Here is a 19,510-nt window from a genome sequence, read left to right as displayed (position 1 = left end):
GGTCAAGAGTTATCGATGGGAAAAGGGCAATTATAATGCGATTTGGCAGGAATTAGGATGCATAGAATGGGGTAGCAAAATGCAGGGGATGGGGACAATGGAAATGTGGAGCTGGTTTAAGGAACAGATATTGTGTGTCCCTGATAGGTATGTCCCTGTCAGGCAGGGAGGAAGTGATAAGGTAAGGGAACCGTGGTTTATTACAGAAATTGCATCTCTCGTTACAAAGAAGGAGGAGGCTTATGTGTTGATGAGACAAGATGGTTCAGATAAGGCGATGGAGAGTTACAGATCAGCAAGGAAGGATTTAAAGAGAGAGTTAAGAAGAGCAAAGAGAGAACACGAGCAGTTTTTAGCAAACAGAATAAAGGAGAACCCTAAAGCTTTCTATAGGTATGTGAGGAATAAAAGGATGATTAGGGTAGGAATAGGGTCAGTCAAAGACAGAAGTGGGAAAGAGAGTGTGGACCCTATGGAGATCCGGGAGGTGCTAAATGAACATTTCTCATCGGTTTTCACTCAAAAAAAGATTATTGTAGAGGAGAAGAATGAGGTACGAGATATTAGACTAGAAAGGATCGAGGTTAGTTACGAACAGGTGTTATCAATTCTAGAAGGAGTAAAAGTAGACAAGTCCCCTGGGCTGGATGGAATTTACCTGAGGCTTCTGTGGGAAGCTAGGGAGGAGATAGCAGAGCCTTTGGCCTTGATATTCGAGTCGTTATTGTCTATAGGTTTGATACCAGAGGGCTGGAGGATTGCAAATGTTGTGCCCTTATTCAAGGAGGGCAGGTAATTACAGACCAGTGAGCCTTACTTCTGTTATAGGAAAGGTTTCGGAAAGGATTATGAGAGATAAGATTTATAATCATCTAGCAAGCAACAATTTGATTTCAGATAGTCAAATTGGTTTCGTCAAGGGCAGGTCGTGCCTCACAAACTTCACTGAGTTTTTTGAGAAGGTGACCAAGCATGTAGATGAGGGTAGGGCAGTTGACGTGGTATACATGGACTTCAATAAAGCCTTTGATAAGGTTCCACATGGTAGGCTGTTGGAGAAAATGCAGAGGCATGGAATTGAGGGTGATTTAGCAGTTTGGATTAGAAACTGGCTTTCTGTATGAAGACAGCGAGTGGTGGTTGATAGAAAATATTCAGTCCGGTTACTAGTGGTGTGCCACAAGGATGTTTTGGGACCACTGCTGTTTGTCATTTTTATAAATGACTTAGACGCAGGCATAGGTGGATGGATTAGTAAATTTGCACATGACACTGAATTCGGTGTAGTGGACAGTTTGGAAGATTGTTATAAGTTGCAGGGCAACTTGGATAAACTGCAGAATTGGGCTGAGAGGTGGCAAATGGAGTTCAATGCAGCTAAATGTGAGGTGATGCACTTTGGGAAGAATAACAGGAAGGCAGAGTACTGGGTCAATGGAAAGATTCTTGGTAATGTGGATGTGCAGAGGGATCTTGGAGTCCATGTATATAGATCCCTGAAAGTTGCCACCCAGGTGGATAGTGCTGTTATGAAGGCACACGGTGTGTTAGGTTTCGTTTGTAAAGGGATTGCATTCCGGAGCTGCAATATCATGCTGCATCTATACAAAACGCTAGTGCAGCCACACTTGGAATATTGCGTACATTTCTGGTCGCCATATTTCGGGAAGGATATGGAAGCATTGGAAAAGGTGCAGAGGAGATTTACCAAGATGTTGCCTGGTCTGGAGGGAAGGTCTTATAAGGAAAGGCTGAGACACTTGGGTCTGTTCTCATTGGAAAGAGGGGCTTTGATAGAGACATACAAGATGATCAGAGGATTAGATAGGGTAGACAGTGAGAGTCTTTTTCCTAGGATGACGACGTCAGCTTGTATGAGAGGGCATAACTACAAATTGAGGGGTGATAGATTTAAGACAGATGTCAGAGGCAGGTTCTTTACTCAGAGAGTGATAAGGGTGTGGAATGCCCTACCTGCCAATGTAGTTAACTCAGCCACATTAGGAAGATTTAAACAATCCTTAGATACGCACATGGATGATTTTGGGATAGTGTAGGGGGACAAGCTGAAAATAGTTCACAGGTTGGTGCAACATCGAGGGCTGAAGGGCCTGTTCTGCGCTGTACTGTTCTATATTCTAAAAATAGGTATTAAATTTGATCAGAGTCATTTAGTGCCTTTAGTCACTAGATCAGGAAGGGAGCTACTATCACAATATTTGAAAAGGATGGAGAACACTTGTAATTTCAAAACTAAAGAAAAAGGATTCATTTTAGTCTAGATCACCAGCCATTCAGAATAATTCTTCATGGTATTCATTTTTAAAATGTTTAAGCAATGCCAATGAGAGAGGTGAAAGCTTGGGCCCAACTTTTAGAGAGGTTCTCACCGTCTGTGAATGAGGTAATCTTCTAATATATCCAGGCAGCGCACCATCTGAGAGAAGATCAGCACCTTGTGCCCACCAGCAATCAGTTTGGGCAACAGTTTGTCGATCAGCACCAATTTACCCGCTGCTTGAATCATGGCCTGCAGCTGAAAATCAGGAGCATCGGGATTGTGCACTTCACGGAACTCATCCAAGATTTTCTCTTCGGCACCTACCGGGAATCAAAATCCAAATTCTGATTAAACACCTTACTCTGGTGGAGAAATCTGCCCCAGGAATCTAATCCTACATACACATTTTTCTTTTTGCTCCCTCGCTCTTCCACAATAGTCATTCTTCTCTGCTGAAAGCAATGGCTCATACAGACTCCTCAGGACTGAGTTCAGAATTCAGACCATAAGACAAATTCTGGGTGATTGTGAGAGATTTTAATTCATTTCACTTCCTTGCACTTTGTCTGCAACCTCTGTAACTATTTCCTTTTCAACAATTATTCAATTCCCTTTAGAAAGTTATCATTGAATCTGCTTCCACCATCCTTTCAAGTCATGCTTTCCAGATCATCCTTACTTGGTTTTGGAAAAATTCACACCATCTGCTCTCTGGTCCTTGTGCTAATCACCTTAAAACTATGCCTTCTGGTTAACACCCACAAACAATTTCCACTAATGATTAAATCTCTCCTTAATCTTCAACTAAGTAACCATTACTCATATGGGCAGCTAATGTTGGCAGATATGTTGTCTGATGAGCATCATAATTGCACCAGATCTGAATGTCTCCTGACATTCACAGCATCTCACATCCCCAGAGTTCTTCAAAGCAATCAGGAGTGAGAACCATTTCTTACCCCATTTGGGGATATGAAAGCAGTATTGCGTAAACCATTTCTCCCACCTGAATTTTCAAAAGGTGAACCCTTATTTTAATATGGCCATTAGTTCTAAATTCTCTCCCAAGAGGAACCATCCTTTCCACAGGCATCCTGCAAAGCCACTCAGGATCTTATATATTTTCATCAAATCACCTCTTACTCTTCTAAACTTCACCAGATGTAATCCAACATTTCTTCATAATGACGATCTGTCCAGGAATAGTACAGTAAGCCTTCTCTGAACTGCCTCCATTTATTTCCTTCCTTAAATAAAGTGACCAATACTGTGCATAGTGCTCCAGACGCAGTCTCACCAGCACCCTGTGAAACTGAAGCATAATCTCCCTATTTTATTGTTCACTTCCCCTTACAATGAATGATAACATTCTATGAGCTTTCCTAATTACCTACTGTAACTTCATCCTAGCTTTTTGCAATTTATACACAACAACATTCAGATTCCTCTGCATCTCAGAGATCTGCAATCTCTCACCATTTAGTTAACATGCTTCTTTTTTATTTTTCTTGCCAAATGAACAATTCCACATTTTTACAAATTATACTTGTTTGCCAGATATTATAAAATCATGAGGAACATGGATAGAGTGAATGGTCAAAGTCTTTTCCCCAGGGTAGCGGGGTCCAAAGCTAGAGGGCATAGGTTTAAGGTGAGAGAGGAAAGATTTAAAAGGGACCTGAGGGACAATTTTTTCATACAGAAGGTGGTGCGTGTATGGAATGGGTTGCCAGAGGAGGTGGTGGAGGCAATTACAATTACAACAATTAAAAGGCTTGTGGATGGGCATATGAATAGGAAGGGTTTAGAGGGATTATGGGACTAGATTAATTTAGGATATCTGGTGGATATGGACGAATTGGACTGAAGGGTCTGTACATCTCAATGATTCTACATTTACCAATTAGCTTAACCGATCTACATCCCTTTGTAAATTCCTCATACTTTCTTACAATTTACTTTCCTATCTGCATGCCACCAAAGTTAGCAGTCTTACCTTTGGTCCCTTCATCCAAATCATTTCTACAAACTGTAGAATGTTGATGCCTTGATACTAATCCCTGTGGCCTACCACCAGAAAGTTCCATTCATGGCTTGTATCCTTTTTGTCTACTAATCTTCTATCAATGTCAATGTGTTATCCCTTACACAATGAGTCTTTACTTTTTGAAATAATCTTATTTACTAATTTATGTTGCCTTATCAAATGCTTTTTCAAAAGTCTAAGTACAGTACATCCATCAGTTTCTTCACAGCACAGCTTACTTCTAAAGCACTCCAACAAATTGGTTAAACACGCTCTTCTTTTCACAGGACCATGTTGACTCGACCTGAATATCCTGAATTGTCCTAAGTGCCCTGCTTTAACATCTGTTTTAATAATGGCTTCTAATATTTTTTCCCAAAACAAGCGTTAAGCTAACAGGCCTTTAGTTTCTTGTTTTCTGTCTCTCTCCCTTTTTGAATCAAGGAGTTACATTTGCTTTTGTCAATTATAAAGAACATTTCTAGAATCCATTGAATTCGGGAAAATTAGAGCAAACACATCAAATATCTCATTAGTCCTATAGGACACAGAGACTTGTTAGGCTGCAGCTCCAACATTTTGCTCAACACCACTTATCTGGTGACTGTAATTTTCTTCAGCTTCACCCCACTTCTGTTTTGTGATTTATAGCTATCTCTGGGTGAGTATGTACATCCTCTAGAATGAAGACCAATGAAAAATACTTGTTCAATTCATCTGGCAACTCTTTTTCATTTTTTATTCCTGTAGACTCACTTTCCATAGGACCAATACTCACTCTTAATTCTTTTCCTTTTTATATATCTCCAGGAACTCTTACCAGCTGTGCATACTTCTATCACATTTTCTCTCCTTCTCCAAACTTTTCCACTTCACTTTCCCTTATTTACTCTACCCTTTGCAAGAAAAGCATGCTGATTGGTTGGAAAGTGAACTCCACAATAGGCATATTATGCAGAAGGCACCAGTTAAATTTTAGTACAATTAACTGCTAACCTTTGTTTAAAGTTAAACAAGGCAAGGTTAAGTCTCACTAATCAGATATTGTCCTGAGGAATGAACTAGAGAATGACTGTCCTCCTTGTTGTTAATTTGAAACAGGCACAATTTGAATATATGTTTTTTTCCATCTGCAAAGATGTGTATTAATATATTTGCAACTTGCAGTACACAAACATGCCATAATGTGGGCCCGAATGACAATCTTAAATTGGTTGTTAGCATAAATATTAGCACACACAGGATAATTTTATTTAATGTTATCAAATCATGGAATTTGATTGTTCACTTACATAGGCAGGTAGGAATAACACCACCTTTCTTAACCACCCCAATCCAGTCATTTTCCTTGTGAGAGCACCACTTATTTCAATCCCAAGGATATAGACATTTTTCTAATTAACTTTCTGACCAGAGAAAGAAACCAGAATTGGAAATGCGGTAAGATTGCAGGAAGGTTAAAAGGAGGGAGGTGATTATGAAGATGGGAAGGGTTGAGGTTATGAAGGGACTTGAACATGCAGATGAGAAACACTGATACTATAAAACTGAGCGAAATACACTGAACTCACCATTGATCAGGTAGGGATGGTTACAACACTTTCTCAGTTCCATCATGGTATTCAGCAGGTTTGGCATGTTGGCCTGGTTAGCTCCTTTTGCTAAGAAGGAGAAGTTTCTCTCAAGGATGGCTCTGTAGTACTTTTTCTGAATGTTGGTTAGTTCCACCTCAATGATGGTCTCCTCCTTTGGAGCCAGGTTTTTTTCCACATCATCCTTCAGTCTTCGAAGCATCATGGGTTTCAGCACTGCCTGCAGTTTCTTCACCTGTCACAGGAGGAAAAGACCAGGATAAGGATATAGTCAGCAGAAGCCGGTTTGGGACAAGAGGTGAATCTCAAATTCGCACAAAGACCATTTACCATTTGAGTTGAAGAAACTGAAGACAATTTCAAGCAGCATCAACAATGAGTGGAACTGAGAAAACCAACTAGATCAGATTACTCACAATGTGGAAACAGGCCCTTCAGCCCAACAAGTCCACACCGACCCACCGAAGCGTAACCCACCCATACCCCTACATTTACCCCTTACCTAACACTATGGGCAATTTAGCATGGCCAATTCACCTGACCCGCACATCTTTGTGACTGTGGGAGAAAACCGGAGCACCCGGAGGAAACCCACGCAGACACGGGGAGAACGTGCAAACTCCACACAGTCAGTCGCCTGAGGCGGGATGATGACAGAATGAAGAAAATGTCATGATTACATATTTTTAAAAAGTACAGTCAGGATAGGATGTTGATTAACTATAGTCTGGGTTCTAAAAGCCTGTACAGGGAGTCTGTCTTTAAAGTCACCCTGTTTAGCATATTTTCGCTTTAACATTGGTACTTTATTAGTACCAGAAATCTTATTGAGTACCACAAAATTAGATTTATTTGGGAAAGAAACCCCAGCAAATAGGATTTTCATTATTAGTCACTTTTGTTCCACAATTAGAAGGTAAAGTGGAACTATGTGGTGATCTTTTACTAAAACTATATCGGATACTTTTGAACAGCCACAATGACAAAAGCTGTACTCGGGTGAAAAAGGTAACCGCTCGACAACAGCATTGACATCGGTTTAAAGTAGCAGTTCAAATCGGAGTTTCAGACTTTCAAATACAACACAGAATGTGGATGCTGCAAACCTGGAACAAAAACAGAGAGGGGGGTGGTGGCGGAGAAAATATTAGTGTGAGAGTGGCAAACAAAGGTATCAACAAAGACAAGCCATGGAAGGGGAAAAGCTGATAAATAAGTGAAAACAGGTTGCATCATGACAATGTCTGGGGTGAAGGATGGAGCTGCTGGTGTTCAGGTTCTCAGATTATTGACCTTGACATTTCTTCAGCCAGAGAGTGGTGGGCCTGCGGAATTCGTTGCCGCGGAGTGCAGTGGAGGCCGAGACGCTAAATGTCTTCAAGGCAGAGATTGATAAATTCTTGATGTCACAAGGAATTAAGGGCTACGGGGAGAATGTGGGTAAGTGGAGTTGAAATGCCCATCAGCCATGATTGAATAGCAGAGTGGACTCGATGGGCCGAATGGCCTTTCTTCCACTCCTATGTCTTATGGTCTTGGGCACACACTTGTAGAAATCTGCAATTCTCAGCCCAAAACATTTTTTTGTTCATTTGTGGGTGTCACTGGCTATGCCAACATGTGCTTGAGAAGGTGGGGGTGAGCTGCCTTCCTAAACCGTTGCAACCGTGCTGTAGGCAGACAGACCCACAGTGGGAATTCCAGGATTTTGACCCAGTGACAGTGAGGGAACATTGATCTATTTCCAAGTCAGGATGGAGAGTGGTTTGGAGGGGAATTTCAGGATGGAGAGTGGTTTGGAGGGGAATTTGCTGGGGGGGCGGAGGCGGAGGTGTTCCGATATATCTGCTGCCCTTGTCCTTCTGGATGAAAGTGGTTGTGGTTTTGAAAAGTGCTACCTGAGGATCTTTGGTGAATTTCTGCAGTGCATTTTGTAGGTGGTACACACTGCTGCTACTGAGTGTTGGTGGAGGAGGGAGTGGATTCATTGTCAATCAAGCGGGTTGCTTTGTTTTGGATGGTGTCAACCTTCTTGAATGCTGTTGGAGCTGCATGCATCCATTCCTGGGGAATCAGGAAGGGAGTTACTTACTGCAGTATTCCTAGCATGCTCTTGTAGCCAGTATTTATGGGGTGAGTCCAGTTGAGTTTCTGGTCATTGGTAACCCCCCCAGCATGCTCATAGCAGGGGATTCAGTGATTGTAACACCACTGAATGTCAAGGGGCAGTGATTAGATTGTCTCTTATTGGTGATGGTCATAGCCTGGCATTTGTGGGGCACAAATGTTACTTGCTACTTGTCAGCCCAGCTGAGATGACTGACCTCCAACAACCACCAGCACCTACCTATGCACCAGGTAAGACACTAACCAATGGAGAGTTTGCCCCAGATCCCAATTTTGCGAGGGCTCCTTGTTGCCAAGGGCTGTCACTCTCACCTCCCCTCTGGAATTTAGCTCTTTCGTCCATGTTTGAACCAAGGCTATATGAGGTCAGGAGCTGAGTGACCTGGCAGAATCCAAACTGGACGTCACTGAGCAGGTACTGCTTGACAGCACTATGGATGACACCTTCCATCACTTTACTGACGATCGAGAGTAGACTGATGAGGCAGTAATTGGCCGGGTTGCATTTGTTCTGTTTTTTATGTAAAAGGGCATACTTGGGCAATTTTCAACATTGTTGGGTAGATGCCAGTATTGTAACTGTACTGGAACAGCTTGGCAAGAGAGTGGCACATTCTGGATCACAAGTTTTCAGTACTATTGCTGAAATGTTGCCAGGGCCCCTAGACTTTCCAGTACCTCCAACCATTTCTTGATATCATGTCGAGTGAATTGAATTGGCTGAAGACTATATGAGAGATGCTGGGGACCACTGAAGGAAGCCAAGATAGATAGTTGAGAAGATGGCACATGTCGATTAAAAATGTCACTCTGACATTGATAGATTTTTCCTGGACTTCTAAATTGATGGTTACAGAAATGAGGCAGGTAGATGAGATTAAAATACAGATGAGTCATGATCTATGGAAACAGCAAATCAGGTTCATGGGGCTGAACAAGGCAGTGTGTGTGCGTGCGTGCGCGCGCTCTCAGAGGAATATAATGGTCAACAATCACCAAAACCAGACCTCTCATACCTGCTCATCAGTCTTCAGGTTTCCAAACTCCTCCAGGAAGGTAGCCTCAGAAGGAAAGTGACCTGGTTCGAGAAAATTCAACAAACTGAAGAGTTCTTCCACTGTGTTTTGCAAAGGGGTTCCAGTCAAAAGTACTTTGTGGTCCTAAAATTGGGAGGAAGAATGGGGGCAAGGAAGATGGGAGAATGGGAGGGATACAAAACACATCAGTACACACTTAGTCAAGGAACATTCCCGAGATACAAAAGTCCACAATAAATCTCTGCTTCCTTTCTAATTCTTTGAATGATTTCTCTTTTCAAAACATTTCTAGAGCCAAAGCTTAAACATTATAAACTTCAGCAGCTGTCAGTCTCAGTCTGTACTGGAACAAAATCACAGAGGATCTTACATCACTGAAGCCAGCTTAAGTTATCCAACCGCAACCATTTCCAAGATACAAGACAAAGAGAGTTTCTCTTTTCTCTTCCTCTGTTATCTTCAAACTCAACTACACCAGTATCTTCCAGGCAAGCTTCCGTTTCACATTTTTTATAAACTCTGACACCTGTACTTTTACTCCATTCCCCCTTCATCCCGTTCTCACCAGCTTACATTAGCTCACAGAATGACAACACCTCCTTGGCCTTGTTCATTCTCAGTAATGTTTTCTTGCCCAACAACCAGAGACAGCTACACTCCTGTAAATCAGAAACATCCTCAATTTTAATTACTTTATCATTGGCAATCATCCTTCAGCTGCCTAAAACCCCTAGTTCCAGAAGTTTCTCCCTAAATCTCTAGCTCTTTACCGTTTTCCTCAACTTTAAAAAGTTCCTTAAAAAGTTTTTGATGATCTATCCTAACATGGCCTTAAAGAGTTTCGTGCCAGATTTTGCCTGATTAGATACCTTTGGAATACTTTGGAACATTTTACAGTGTCAAGGATGCTATATAACTGTAAACTGCTGTGTTGAATATATACAAACTAAAGAAAGGTAGATGAGCAAATTGCCCTCAGCATTAACATAGATGAAACCATTCAACTGGACTGTATAAGGAGGAACGTTGCAGGGGACAACGGTACTCGGGCACAGTTCAAGAATAAAAGCCATCTCTCAAGAAGATGAGAAGTTTTTTTTCCTCTCGATCATCGGAATTCTCTTCCCCCGAAATCAGCGAGTATGATTACACAAATTAGTTGAGACTGAGTTAGAGGAATTTTGATAGCCAAAGGAATCAAGGGCTCTGGGGTCCAGAAAGGAAAGATACTGAGAACAGAAAACATTCAGCCATGATCTTGTTCATTGGCAGAGCAAGCCCAAAGTGCCCAATGGCATACTCCACGAAGTTCCATGTTCTACAACTCCATCAATTATCCTTGGAGAACATAAGATTATCTGTATCCTTACCAGTGCCATGAGTTTGAGACCCTCAAGCAGTTTACAGTTCCTGTTCTTCAGTCTGTGGGCTTCATCGATAATCACACAACTCCACTGGATTTTTCGCAATTCAGGACAGTCAGCCAGAATCATTTCAAATGTAGTGATGATTACATTGAACTTGAAAAGTCCCTGAACTGGAGCTCCCTGTAAAATTCAAATAGAAGACATGAGGTTTTCGCTGGAGTTTCAGAGACTTTGAAGAATAGAAGTAAAAACAATCATGAGAAGCATGGATAGGGTAAATAGTTGGAATCTTTTCTTCAGGATGGAAATGTCAAATACTAGGGACATAACAAAGAGGACTGATGAGGGCACAGCGGTAGATGTGATCTAGTAAGCCATTCAACAAGGTTCCCCATGGGAGACTGATGAGCAAGGTTAGATCACATGGAATACAGGGAGAACTAGCCATTTGGTTACAGAACTGGCTCAAAGGTAGAAGACAGAGGGTGGTGGTGGAGGGTTGTTTTTCAGACTGGAGACCTGTGACCAGTGGAGTGCCACAAGGATCGGTGCTGGGCCCTCTATTTTTTGTCATTTACATAAATGATTTGGATGCGAGCATAAGAGGTACAGTTAGTAAGTTTGCAGATGACACCAAAATTGGAGGTGTAGTGGACAGCGAAGAGGGTTACCTCAGATTACAACAGGATCTTGACCAGATGGGCCAATGGGCTGAGAAGTGGCAGATGGAGTTGAATTCAGATAAATGCGAGGCACTGCATTTTGGGAAAGCAAATCTTAGCAGGACTTATACACTTAATGGTAAGGTCCTAGGAAGTGTTGCTCCCTAGGGAGGGTAAATAGGCAAAGTCTTTTCCCTCGGGTCGGGGAGTCCAGAATTAGAGGGCATCGGTTTAGAGTGAGGGGGGAAAAATATAGATTAGATTACTTACAGTGTGGAAACAGGCCCTTCGGCCCAACAAGTCCACACCGACCCGCCGAAGCGCAACCCACCCATACCCCTACATTTACCCCTTACCTAACACTATGGGCAATTTAGCATGGCCAATTCACCTGACCCACACATCTTTGGACTGTGGGAGGAAACCGGAGCACCCGGAGGAAACCCACGCAGACACGGGGAGAATGTGCAAACTCCACACAGTCAGTCGCCTGACCCGGGAAATGAACCCGGGTCTCTGGCGCTGCCACTGTGCTGCCCACCAAAAAGATTGCTGCCCACATAAAAGAGACCTAAGGAGCAACGTTTTCACACACAGGGTGGTACGTGTATGGAATGAGCTGCCAGAGGATGTGGTGGAGGCTGGCACAATTGCAACATTTAAGAGGCATTTGGATGGGTATATGAATAGGAAGGGTTTGGAGGGATATGGGCCGGGTGCTGGCAGGTGGGACTAGATTGGGTTGGGGTATCTGGTCGGCATGGGCGGGTTGGACCAAAGGGCATGTTTCCATGCTGTACATCTCTATGACTCTATAACTGAAAGGGACCATGCTTAAAGGAGATGTATAAGGCATTTTTAAAAAATTCACAGGATGGGAGGTGCCTGGAACACACTAAAGGGGAAAGCAGATGCAATAGTAAAAATGTAGGGGATTGAGTTTAAGAGTCGTGAGATCTTGTTGCAGCTCTATAAAACTTTGGTTAGACCGCATTTGGAATACTACGTCCAGTTCTGGTCGCCCTATTAGAGGAAAGATGTGGATGCTTTGAGAGGGTTCAGAGGAGGTTTACCAGGATGCTGCCTGGACTGGAGGGCTTATCTTATGAAGAGAGGCTGACGGAGCTCAGACTTTTTTCATTGGAGAAAAGGAGGATGAGAGGGGACCTAATTGAGGTATACAAGATAATGAGAGGCATAGATAGAGTTGATAGCCAGAGACTATTTCTCAGGGCAGAAATGGCTAACACGAGGGGTCATAGTTTTAAGCTGGTTGGAGGAAAGTATAGATGGGATGTCACAGGCGGGTTCTTTACACAGAGAGTTGTGCGAGCATGGAATGCGTTGCCAGCAGCAGGTGTGGAAGCAAGGTCATTGGGGACATTTAAGAGACTGCTGGACATGCATATGGTCACAGAAATTTGAGGGTGCATACATGAGGATCAGTGGTCGGGACAACATCGTGGGCTGAATGGCCTGTTCTGTGCTGTACTGTTCTATGTTCTATTTGTGCAGACACATGAACAGACAGGGAATAGAAGGATCTGGACCATGTGCAGGCTGATGGCATCATAATCAGCCCAGACATACTGGGCCAAAGGGCCTGTTCCTGTGCTGTACTATTCTATGTTAACTTTTCTGAAAATGTGTTGCTGGAAAAGTGCAGCAGGTCAGGCAGCATCCAAGGAGCAAGAGAATCGATGTTTCGGGCATGAGCCCTTCTTCAGGAATGCAACATGAGTTCGACTGGGACAACACTACTATTATAGGACAAGCCAAACAGGAATTCCTAGAGGCATGGCACTCCTCCACAGATTCAATCAATAAGCACATCAATCTAGACCCAATATACCAGCCACTGCAGCGGACAACTGGAACTGACAGATACAAATCACTATAAATGCCGGAGGAAACATCACAGAAGTGTACACAGGAGGCTCCCAAGCACTGAGGACGTCACCTAGACAGGGGACAAAACGTCTGCAACACATATTCCCAGCTCGGTGAACAGAACCACAACAATGCGCACCCGAGCTACAAATCTTCTCACAAACTTTCAATCAATCTGTGTTTGGTTTTCAGATAATTTCTTTCCAATACTTTAACATTTCTCATTCTTTCTGGGCCATCTCTCATACATGGATGAGCCAGCTATAAAGGAATATTTGGCAATAAGAAGTTTTACAGATTCCAGGCTAAACTATGTTTCACAGCCATACAAGAAGAAAGTTCTAGAAATAAACAGGCAAATCAGTATCTGGAGATCAGCTGATATTTCAGGTTGAAACTCAATTTCTGATCATTTGTCTCAAACCAAAACCTCTTAGAATTTCAGTCTCTTGGTTTCAATTTCAGAGTTTCAACATTTACTTCCTCTCCTTCTGATTTACAATGGCATCAGGAGCCTCGAATTAGAAAATATTTAACTAAACACATACAGATACTCAGCTACAGGTCTGAAGACTTCACCTCAGCATCCTTGTAGTGCATTTCGTACTGGTGAATCATCTGGCGACTGATCTGACTGCCGTGATACACAATTACGTTCACCTCTGTCCACGTTCGAAACTCTCGCTCCCAGTTGGCTATCGTGGAGAGAGGTGCAATAATGAGGAAAGGTCCCCGGATTCCCAACAGGTATATTTCATACAGAAATGTAATTGATTGAATCGTCTTCCCCAGACCCATTTCATCCGCCAGAATGCAATTTTTCCTGAAAAATATAAAAGTTTGAAAAACCTATTATAAGGAAAAGAAAACAAATGTAGGTTGTTAAAAGCTAGTTGGAGAGCATATGCGAGTGAGTAAGGGAAGGGGGGCAGTGAGCAGATCAGAGGAACAAGAATTAGCTTGAAACACAATGCAATCTTTTTCCAATTCCTCTGAAACTATTTCTGAAACAAGGAATGGAAGGGAGGAGTCAGAAACGGACCAGAGAAGGTAAGAGCTGGAAACTGGAAGCGAAGTTGATGAATTTTTCCAATTCTGGACAAGAAGGGAATGCAGTGCAGATGATGTCTTCGATGTAGCAGAGGGAAGTTGTGGGGAGGGCCTTAAAGAGGAGTGGAATAATGAATGCTCCATATCCCACATAAAGAGACAGGCATAACTGGAGGCCTGCAGCTAGCCATGGCCACACCTTTGATGTAAAGAAACGGAGAGGAGTTAAAGAAGAAGTTGCTCCAAGTGAGAATGAGCTCAGCCAGGTGGAGGAGGATGTTGGTGGATGGGGATGGATTATTTGACCCCCAACCCCGTACACCACTTCCCCAAAAGAAATCTCTGAGAGAGAGGACACTATTGCAAACTGACATGAGCGCAACAATGACTTTTTCCAACTCTCTGCATTGCTCATAATTGCTTACTCACAAACTGCTGACAGGGATAGCAGCAGCAGACTAGATGTCACTTTCATTGGTCTGAAAACTGAGTTCAGTTTCTCCCGCAGACATGATGGAAATCTTTGCGCAATTTGTTACCAATTATTGGCAACTATCACCATTAGTTGTTCATGGAATGTGGCAGCGCCAGCATTTTTTGGCCATTTCCAAGTGCTGTCGCAAAGGTAGTGGTGAGCGACTACCTTGAACTGCTATAGTTCATTGCTGTAGGTTGAACCACAATGCCATTAGGGAGGAATTTCCAGGTCTTTGACCCAGTGACATTGAAGGAATGATAGTATAAATACAAACATATGAATTTGGAGTAGGCGATTCCACCCTTCTAGCCTACTCCACCATTAAGATCATGACTGATCTGACTGTGGCTTCAACCTTCCAGATAGTCAAACGACACCCCCAGAGAAATCCAACAGCAGAAATCACATTGTGGTGAAAGACAATTAGTTAGTTTCTTTTCGACAGAAATAAATGTGCCCATCTCCGATGTTTTCCTATTACGATTGGTATTTGAATAACAGCACTGTAGTTCATAAGATATTGCATTTTTTGACAACATTTTTAAAAATACCTCTTCATGCTATCAAAGTTGATTAAGTTTTAGATGGTTCATGTAAAAATAATAAAAGCTGGAAAAACGCAGCACATCAGGGAGCATCTGTGGAGAGAACTGGCGTTAACTTCAATTACTAATCCAAATAAGAGTTCCGATGAAAGGTCATCAATCTGAAAAGGTTAACTCTTTCTCTCAACAGGTGTTGTCTGTCCTGCTGTCTCCCAGCTTTTTTTCTTGTTTGGTTTCCAGCATCTGCAGTTTATATTGCCTTTGTAAGCAACAGAGATCATGAGTTTGGTATGTGCTGTTGCAGGAGCTTTGTTGAGTTGCTGCAGTGCATCTGGTAGACAGTACACACTGCTGCTCCTGAGTATGGTGGTGGAGGCAGGGAATGGGAAAGATGGTAGAAGGGGTGCCAATCAAGCCGTTGTTTTCTCCTGATGGTCATACAGTCTACAGCACAGAAAAAAGGCCCTCAGTCCATCGAGCCTGTGCATTGAGAATCTTGAATATCGTCATTCAGGCAAGTGGAGAGTATTCCATCACAGTCCTGATTTGAGCCTTGTGGACAATCCTCAGGAAGTGAATAGTAAATTACATACTACAGAATGCACAGTCTCTCAAAAACTCACGTAGCCATAGCACATGGTTGGTCCAGTTAAATTTCAGTTCAATGGTAACCCTCTAGCATTTCGTTGTTAGGAAATTCAGCAATGAATATGAACTTGAATGCCAAGAGAACAGTCAGATTCAGTCTTGTTGGAAAGGGCCATTAACCTATATGGTACAAATGTTTCTGCATAATCTCAAAGAGAATTGACTTTACAACATCATTAATCTCTGCCCCATCCCAGTTCAGCTGTAAATTTATTACCTCTAAACTTCTCTAACGCTCAGTTGATTAGGGTCCCAAATTTTGCCCTCCACAAACTTCAACTGATTCAAACCTCCACTGCCTGCACCCTATTCGCATTCAGCTTCCTACATGCATTCTCCCTGTGCTTTGTGACTTAAACTGGCCCCAATCAGCATATGCTCAAATCCGAAAATTCTTTTCCATCTTTCCAAACACTAGAAGCCCTCTAACCTGAAAGTAAAATATGAATGGGTGAGGAGTTTAGATTAAAATAGATATTTGTAGGATCATTCTCAAGTACAACCCTTAACCTTTAGAATGACTGGAACAGTGCAGCACTCACCTGTTGTACCAGTTGAAGAGCAGCCAGTTCATTCCTTCCAGCTGGTACTCCCTGAGTTTATTGTCTGCCTTGTATGGTCGTGACAGCTCCAGTTTTTTCCAAGTTTCAGCAGGAGGGCGTTCCTGTTTCAAGTAAAGAAGTACATGAGTGAGGAGTATAATACGAAACAATTGTCATGGATCTCCTTTCTGTGCACAGGGCAAGCATCCTGTCAAGAATTGAGGAAAACACTGTGATAAACAGTTTCATTGTTCTCCGAAATTAAAGTAACACTACACATGTTAGCAGCTATATGTGAGAAAGCAGAATTCTCATTCCACAAGCCAACAGCAAAATAGGAAACTGGTTGGTCACAGAAAGACCACGGTCCATCTAGGCAGGGTAACCAGCATTCCTGATTTTAAGGGATCATTCATATGTGAATATTAGAACATAGAACAGTACAGCACAGAACAGGCCCTTCAGCCCACAATGTGCTGACCACTGATCTTCATGTATGCACCCTCATATGCACATCCAGCAGTCTCTTAAATGTCCCCAATGACCTTGCTTCCACAACTGCTGCTGGCAACGCATTCCATGCTCTCACAACTCTCTGTGTAAAGAACCTGCCTCTGACATCCCCTCTATACTTTCCTCCAACCAGCTTAAAATTATGACCCCTCGTGTTAGTCATTTCTGCCCTGGGAAATAGTCTCTGGCTGTCGACTCTATGTATGCCTCTCATTATCTTGATTTGGAGATGCCGGTGTTGGACTGGGGTGTACAAAGTTAAAAATCACACAACACCAGGTTATAGTCCAACAGGTTTAATTGGAAGCACACTAGCTTTCGGAGCAACGCTCCTTCATCAGGACAATCACCTGATGAAGGAGCGTCGCTCCGAAAGCTAGTGTGCTTCCAATTAAACCTGTTGGACGATAACCTGGTGTTGTGATTTTTAACTTTAATCTCATTATCTTGTATACCTCAATTAGGTCCCCACTTGTTCTCCTCCTTTTCTCCAATGAAAAAAGTCCTAGCTCAGTCAACCTCTCATAAGATGAGCCCTCCAGTCCAGGCAGCATCCTGGTAAACCTCATCTGAACCATCTCCAAAACATCCACATCTTTCTTATAATAGGGCAACCAGAACTGGACGTAGTATTCCAAGTGCGGTCTAATCAAAGTTTTATAGAGCTGCAACAAGATCACACGACTCTTAAACTCAATACCCCGTTAATGAAAACCAAAACACCATATGGTTTCTTAACAACCCTGTCCACTTAGGTGGCCATTTTAAGGGATCTATGTACCTGCACACCAAGATCCCTCTGTTCCTCCACACTGCCAAGAATCCTATCCTTAATCCTGTACTCAGCTTTCAAATTTGACCTTCCAAAATGCATCACCTCGCATTTATTCAGGTTGAACTCCATCTGCCACCTCTCAGCCCATCTCTGCATCCTGTCAATGTCCCGCTGCAGCCTACAACAGCCCTCTATACTGTCAATGACACCTCCAATCTTTGTGTCATCTGCAAACTTGCTGACCCATCCTTCAACCCCCTCATCCAAGTCATTAATAAAAATTACAAACAATAGAGGTCCAAGGACAGAGCCCTGTGGAACACCACCCACCACTGACTTCCAGGCAGAATATTTTCCTTCTTCTGTTGGCCAGCCAATTCTGTATCCAGACAGCTAAGTTTCCCTGTATCCCATTCCTCCTGACGTTCTGAATGAGCCTACCATGGGGAATCTTATCAAATGCCTTAATGAAGTCCATATACACCACATCCAAAGCTCGACCCTCATCAACTTTTCTAGTCACACCCTCAAAGAACTCGATAAGGTCTGTGAGGCATGACCTGCCCCTCACAAAGCCTTGTTGACTGCATTTAATCAAGCCATGCTCTTTCAGATGGTCATAAATCCTATCCCTCAGAATCCTTTCTAACACCTTACAGACGACAGACGTGAGACTGACTGGTCTGTAATTGCCGGGGATTTCTCTATTTCCTTTCTTGAAGAGAGGAATTACATTTGCCTCTCTCCAGTCCTCAGGTACAACTCCAGTGGAGAGTGAGGATGCAAAGATCTTCGCAAGTGGCGAAGCAATTGCATTTCTCGTTTCCTAAAGCAACCGAGGACAAATCTGGTCCGGGCCTGGCAACTTGTCAATCTTAATGTTTGACAAAACTTTCAAAACATCAGCTTCCTCTATCTCTATCCATTCCAGCATGCACACCTGCTTTTCAAAGGTTTCTTTCACTACAAAGTTCGTTTCTTTCATAAAGACAGAAGCAAAATATTATTCCCATGTTCTGGGTTGTTTGCCAATGGGGTGCTGATTGTCCTGCATATTTATACTTACACTTGCAGCACCCTCCCCAGCTCCCAAATTCTCAGTTCACCAGCACCTTCATCCCCACTCTCATAAACACACCAACCGACCTGCTCTCTCAAGGCCACCCCATCAGTCATTTGGGCCTGCTTGCCAGTGTTCCTAAATTCTTTTTCATCAGAAACTTGGTCCTCCCAGTATATAGTTCACCTTTGACCCTCCTGGCAATCACGTTACTTAATGCCATTATAAATTAATCTAAGCAGTCAATATCAAAGAATTAGTCCACAGCAGAGCCTGGCATGGGCAAGGAAGCCGGCCTTGAAAGGTGAAGAGTGTTGGAAACCACAGATCAAAGGCTCCTCTCTGATTATCAATACTCATTTTAATAAATATAAGCATTTATAAGTCAAGAAACATCATAGATCAGAGTGCATTCATTGCTTGAATGTTTTGTTCCCCAGTTCACTAAATTATCTTTTAAACATAATCACGGAGCACATAATAACAAGTTACCACTTGCCATTGAAAGATATGATTGTTGGCATATTAATAAGATGCTGTTTCATGATGAAAAATTCATTTTAAGACAACTGCCCCTTCCAGAAGCAACGACAGCACAAATTGATTCTCCATTTCATTTATTCAATTAAATTAATTTTTTTCCAAAAGAAGTTGGCCAGATCACACACCGCTCAGTACAACTCATCTGCGATTAGGTTGGTTAATAAACATTATTCACATGTATAAATAATAAAGCCAAATATGATTACCAAGTTTGAGACTTCGGGAATGATTTGCAAGTCCTCATACTCCTGAATCTTGACTGGGTCAATGTCTTCCACTAGCTCCCAAGTGCTTTCTTCGTAGGGTAGAGAACACCATTTCACCAGGTAATGAGTCACAGGCTTGGAAGACAAAATGTCAAATATTAAACACTG

The 19,510-nt window shown here is 42.5% G+C and overlaps 1 protein-coding gene across 6 annotated transcripts in view; it reads right to left on the bottom strand.

Annotated features, from left to right (window-relative positions):
• The window catches only part of chd6 (chromodomain helicase DNA binding protein 6), a 268,663-nt gene that overhangs the window by 87,050 nt on the left and 162,103 nt on the right, over positions 1-19,510 (bottom strand). For all 6 annotated transcript variants that reach the window (XM_060836582.1, XM_060836583.1, XM_060836584.1 and 3 more), the window contains 7 exons: positions 19,343-19,477; positions 16,246-16,367; positions 13,562-13,805; positions 10,434-10,610; positions 9,043-9,186; positions 5,879-6,134; positions 2,391-2,601 (listed from right to left, as the gene is read on the bottom strand). In XM_060836582.1, coding sequence (XP_060692565.1) covers positions 2,391-2,601; positions 5,879-6,134; positions 9,043-9,186; positions 10,434-10,610; positions 13,562-13,805; positions 16,246-16,367; positions 19,343-19,477 — 1,289 coding nt within the window. The remainder of the gene's footprint in view (positions 1-2,390; positions 2,602-5,878; positions 6,135-9,042; positions 9,187-10,433; positions 10,611-13,561; positions 13,806-16,245; positions 16,368-19,342; positions 19,478-19,510) is intronic.

The sequence above is a fragment of the Hemiscyllium ocellatum genome, chromosome 15 (assembly GCF_020745735.1).
Source record: "Hemiscyllium ocellatum isolate sHemOce1 chromosome 15, sHemOce1.pat.X.cur, whole genome shotgun sequence".
Taxonomy (NCBI): Eukaryota; Metazoa; Chordata; class Chondrichthyes; order Orectolobiformes; family Hemiscylliidae; genus Hemiscyllium; species Hemiscyllium ocellatum.
The sequence above is the reverse complement of the archived record's forward strand: the minus strand, read 5'-3'. Positions and strand labels throughout refer to the sequence as shown.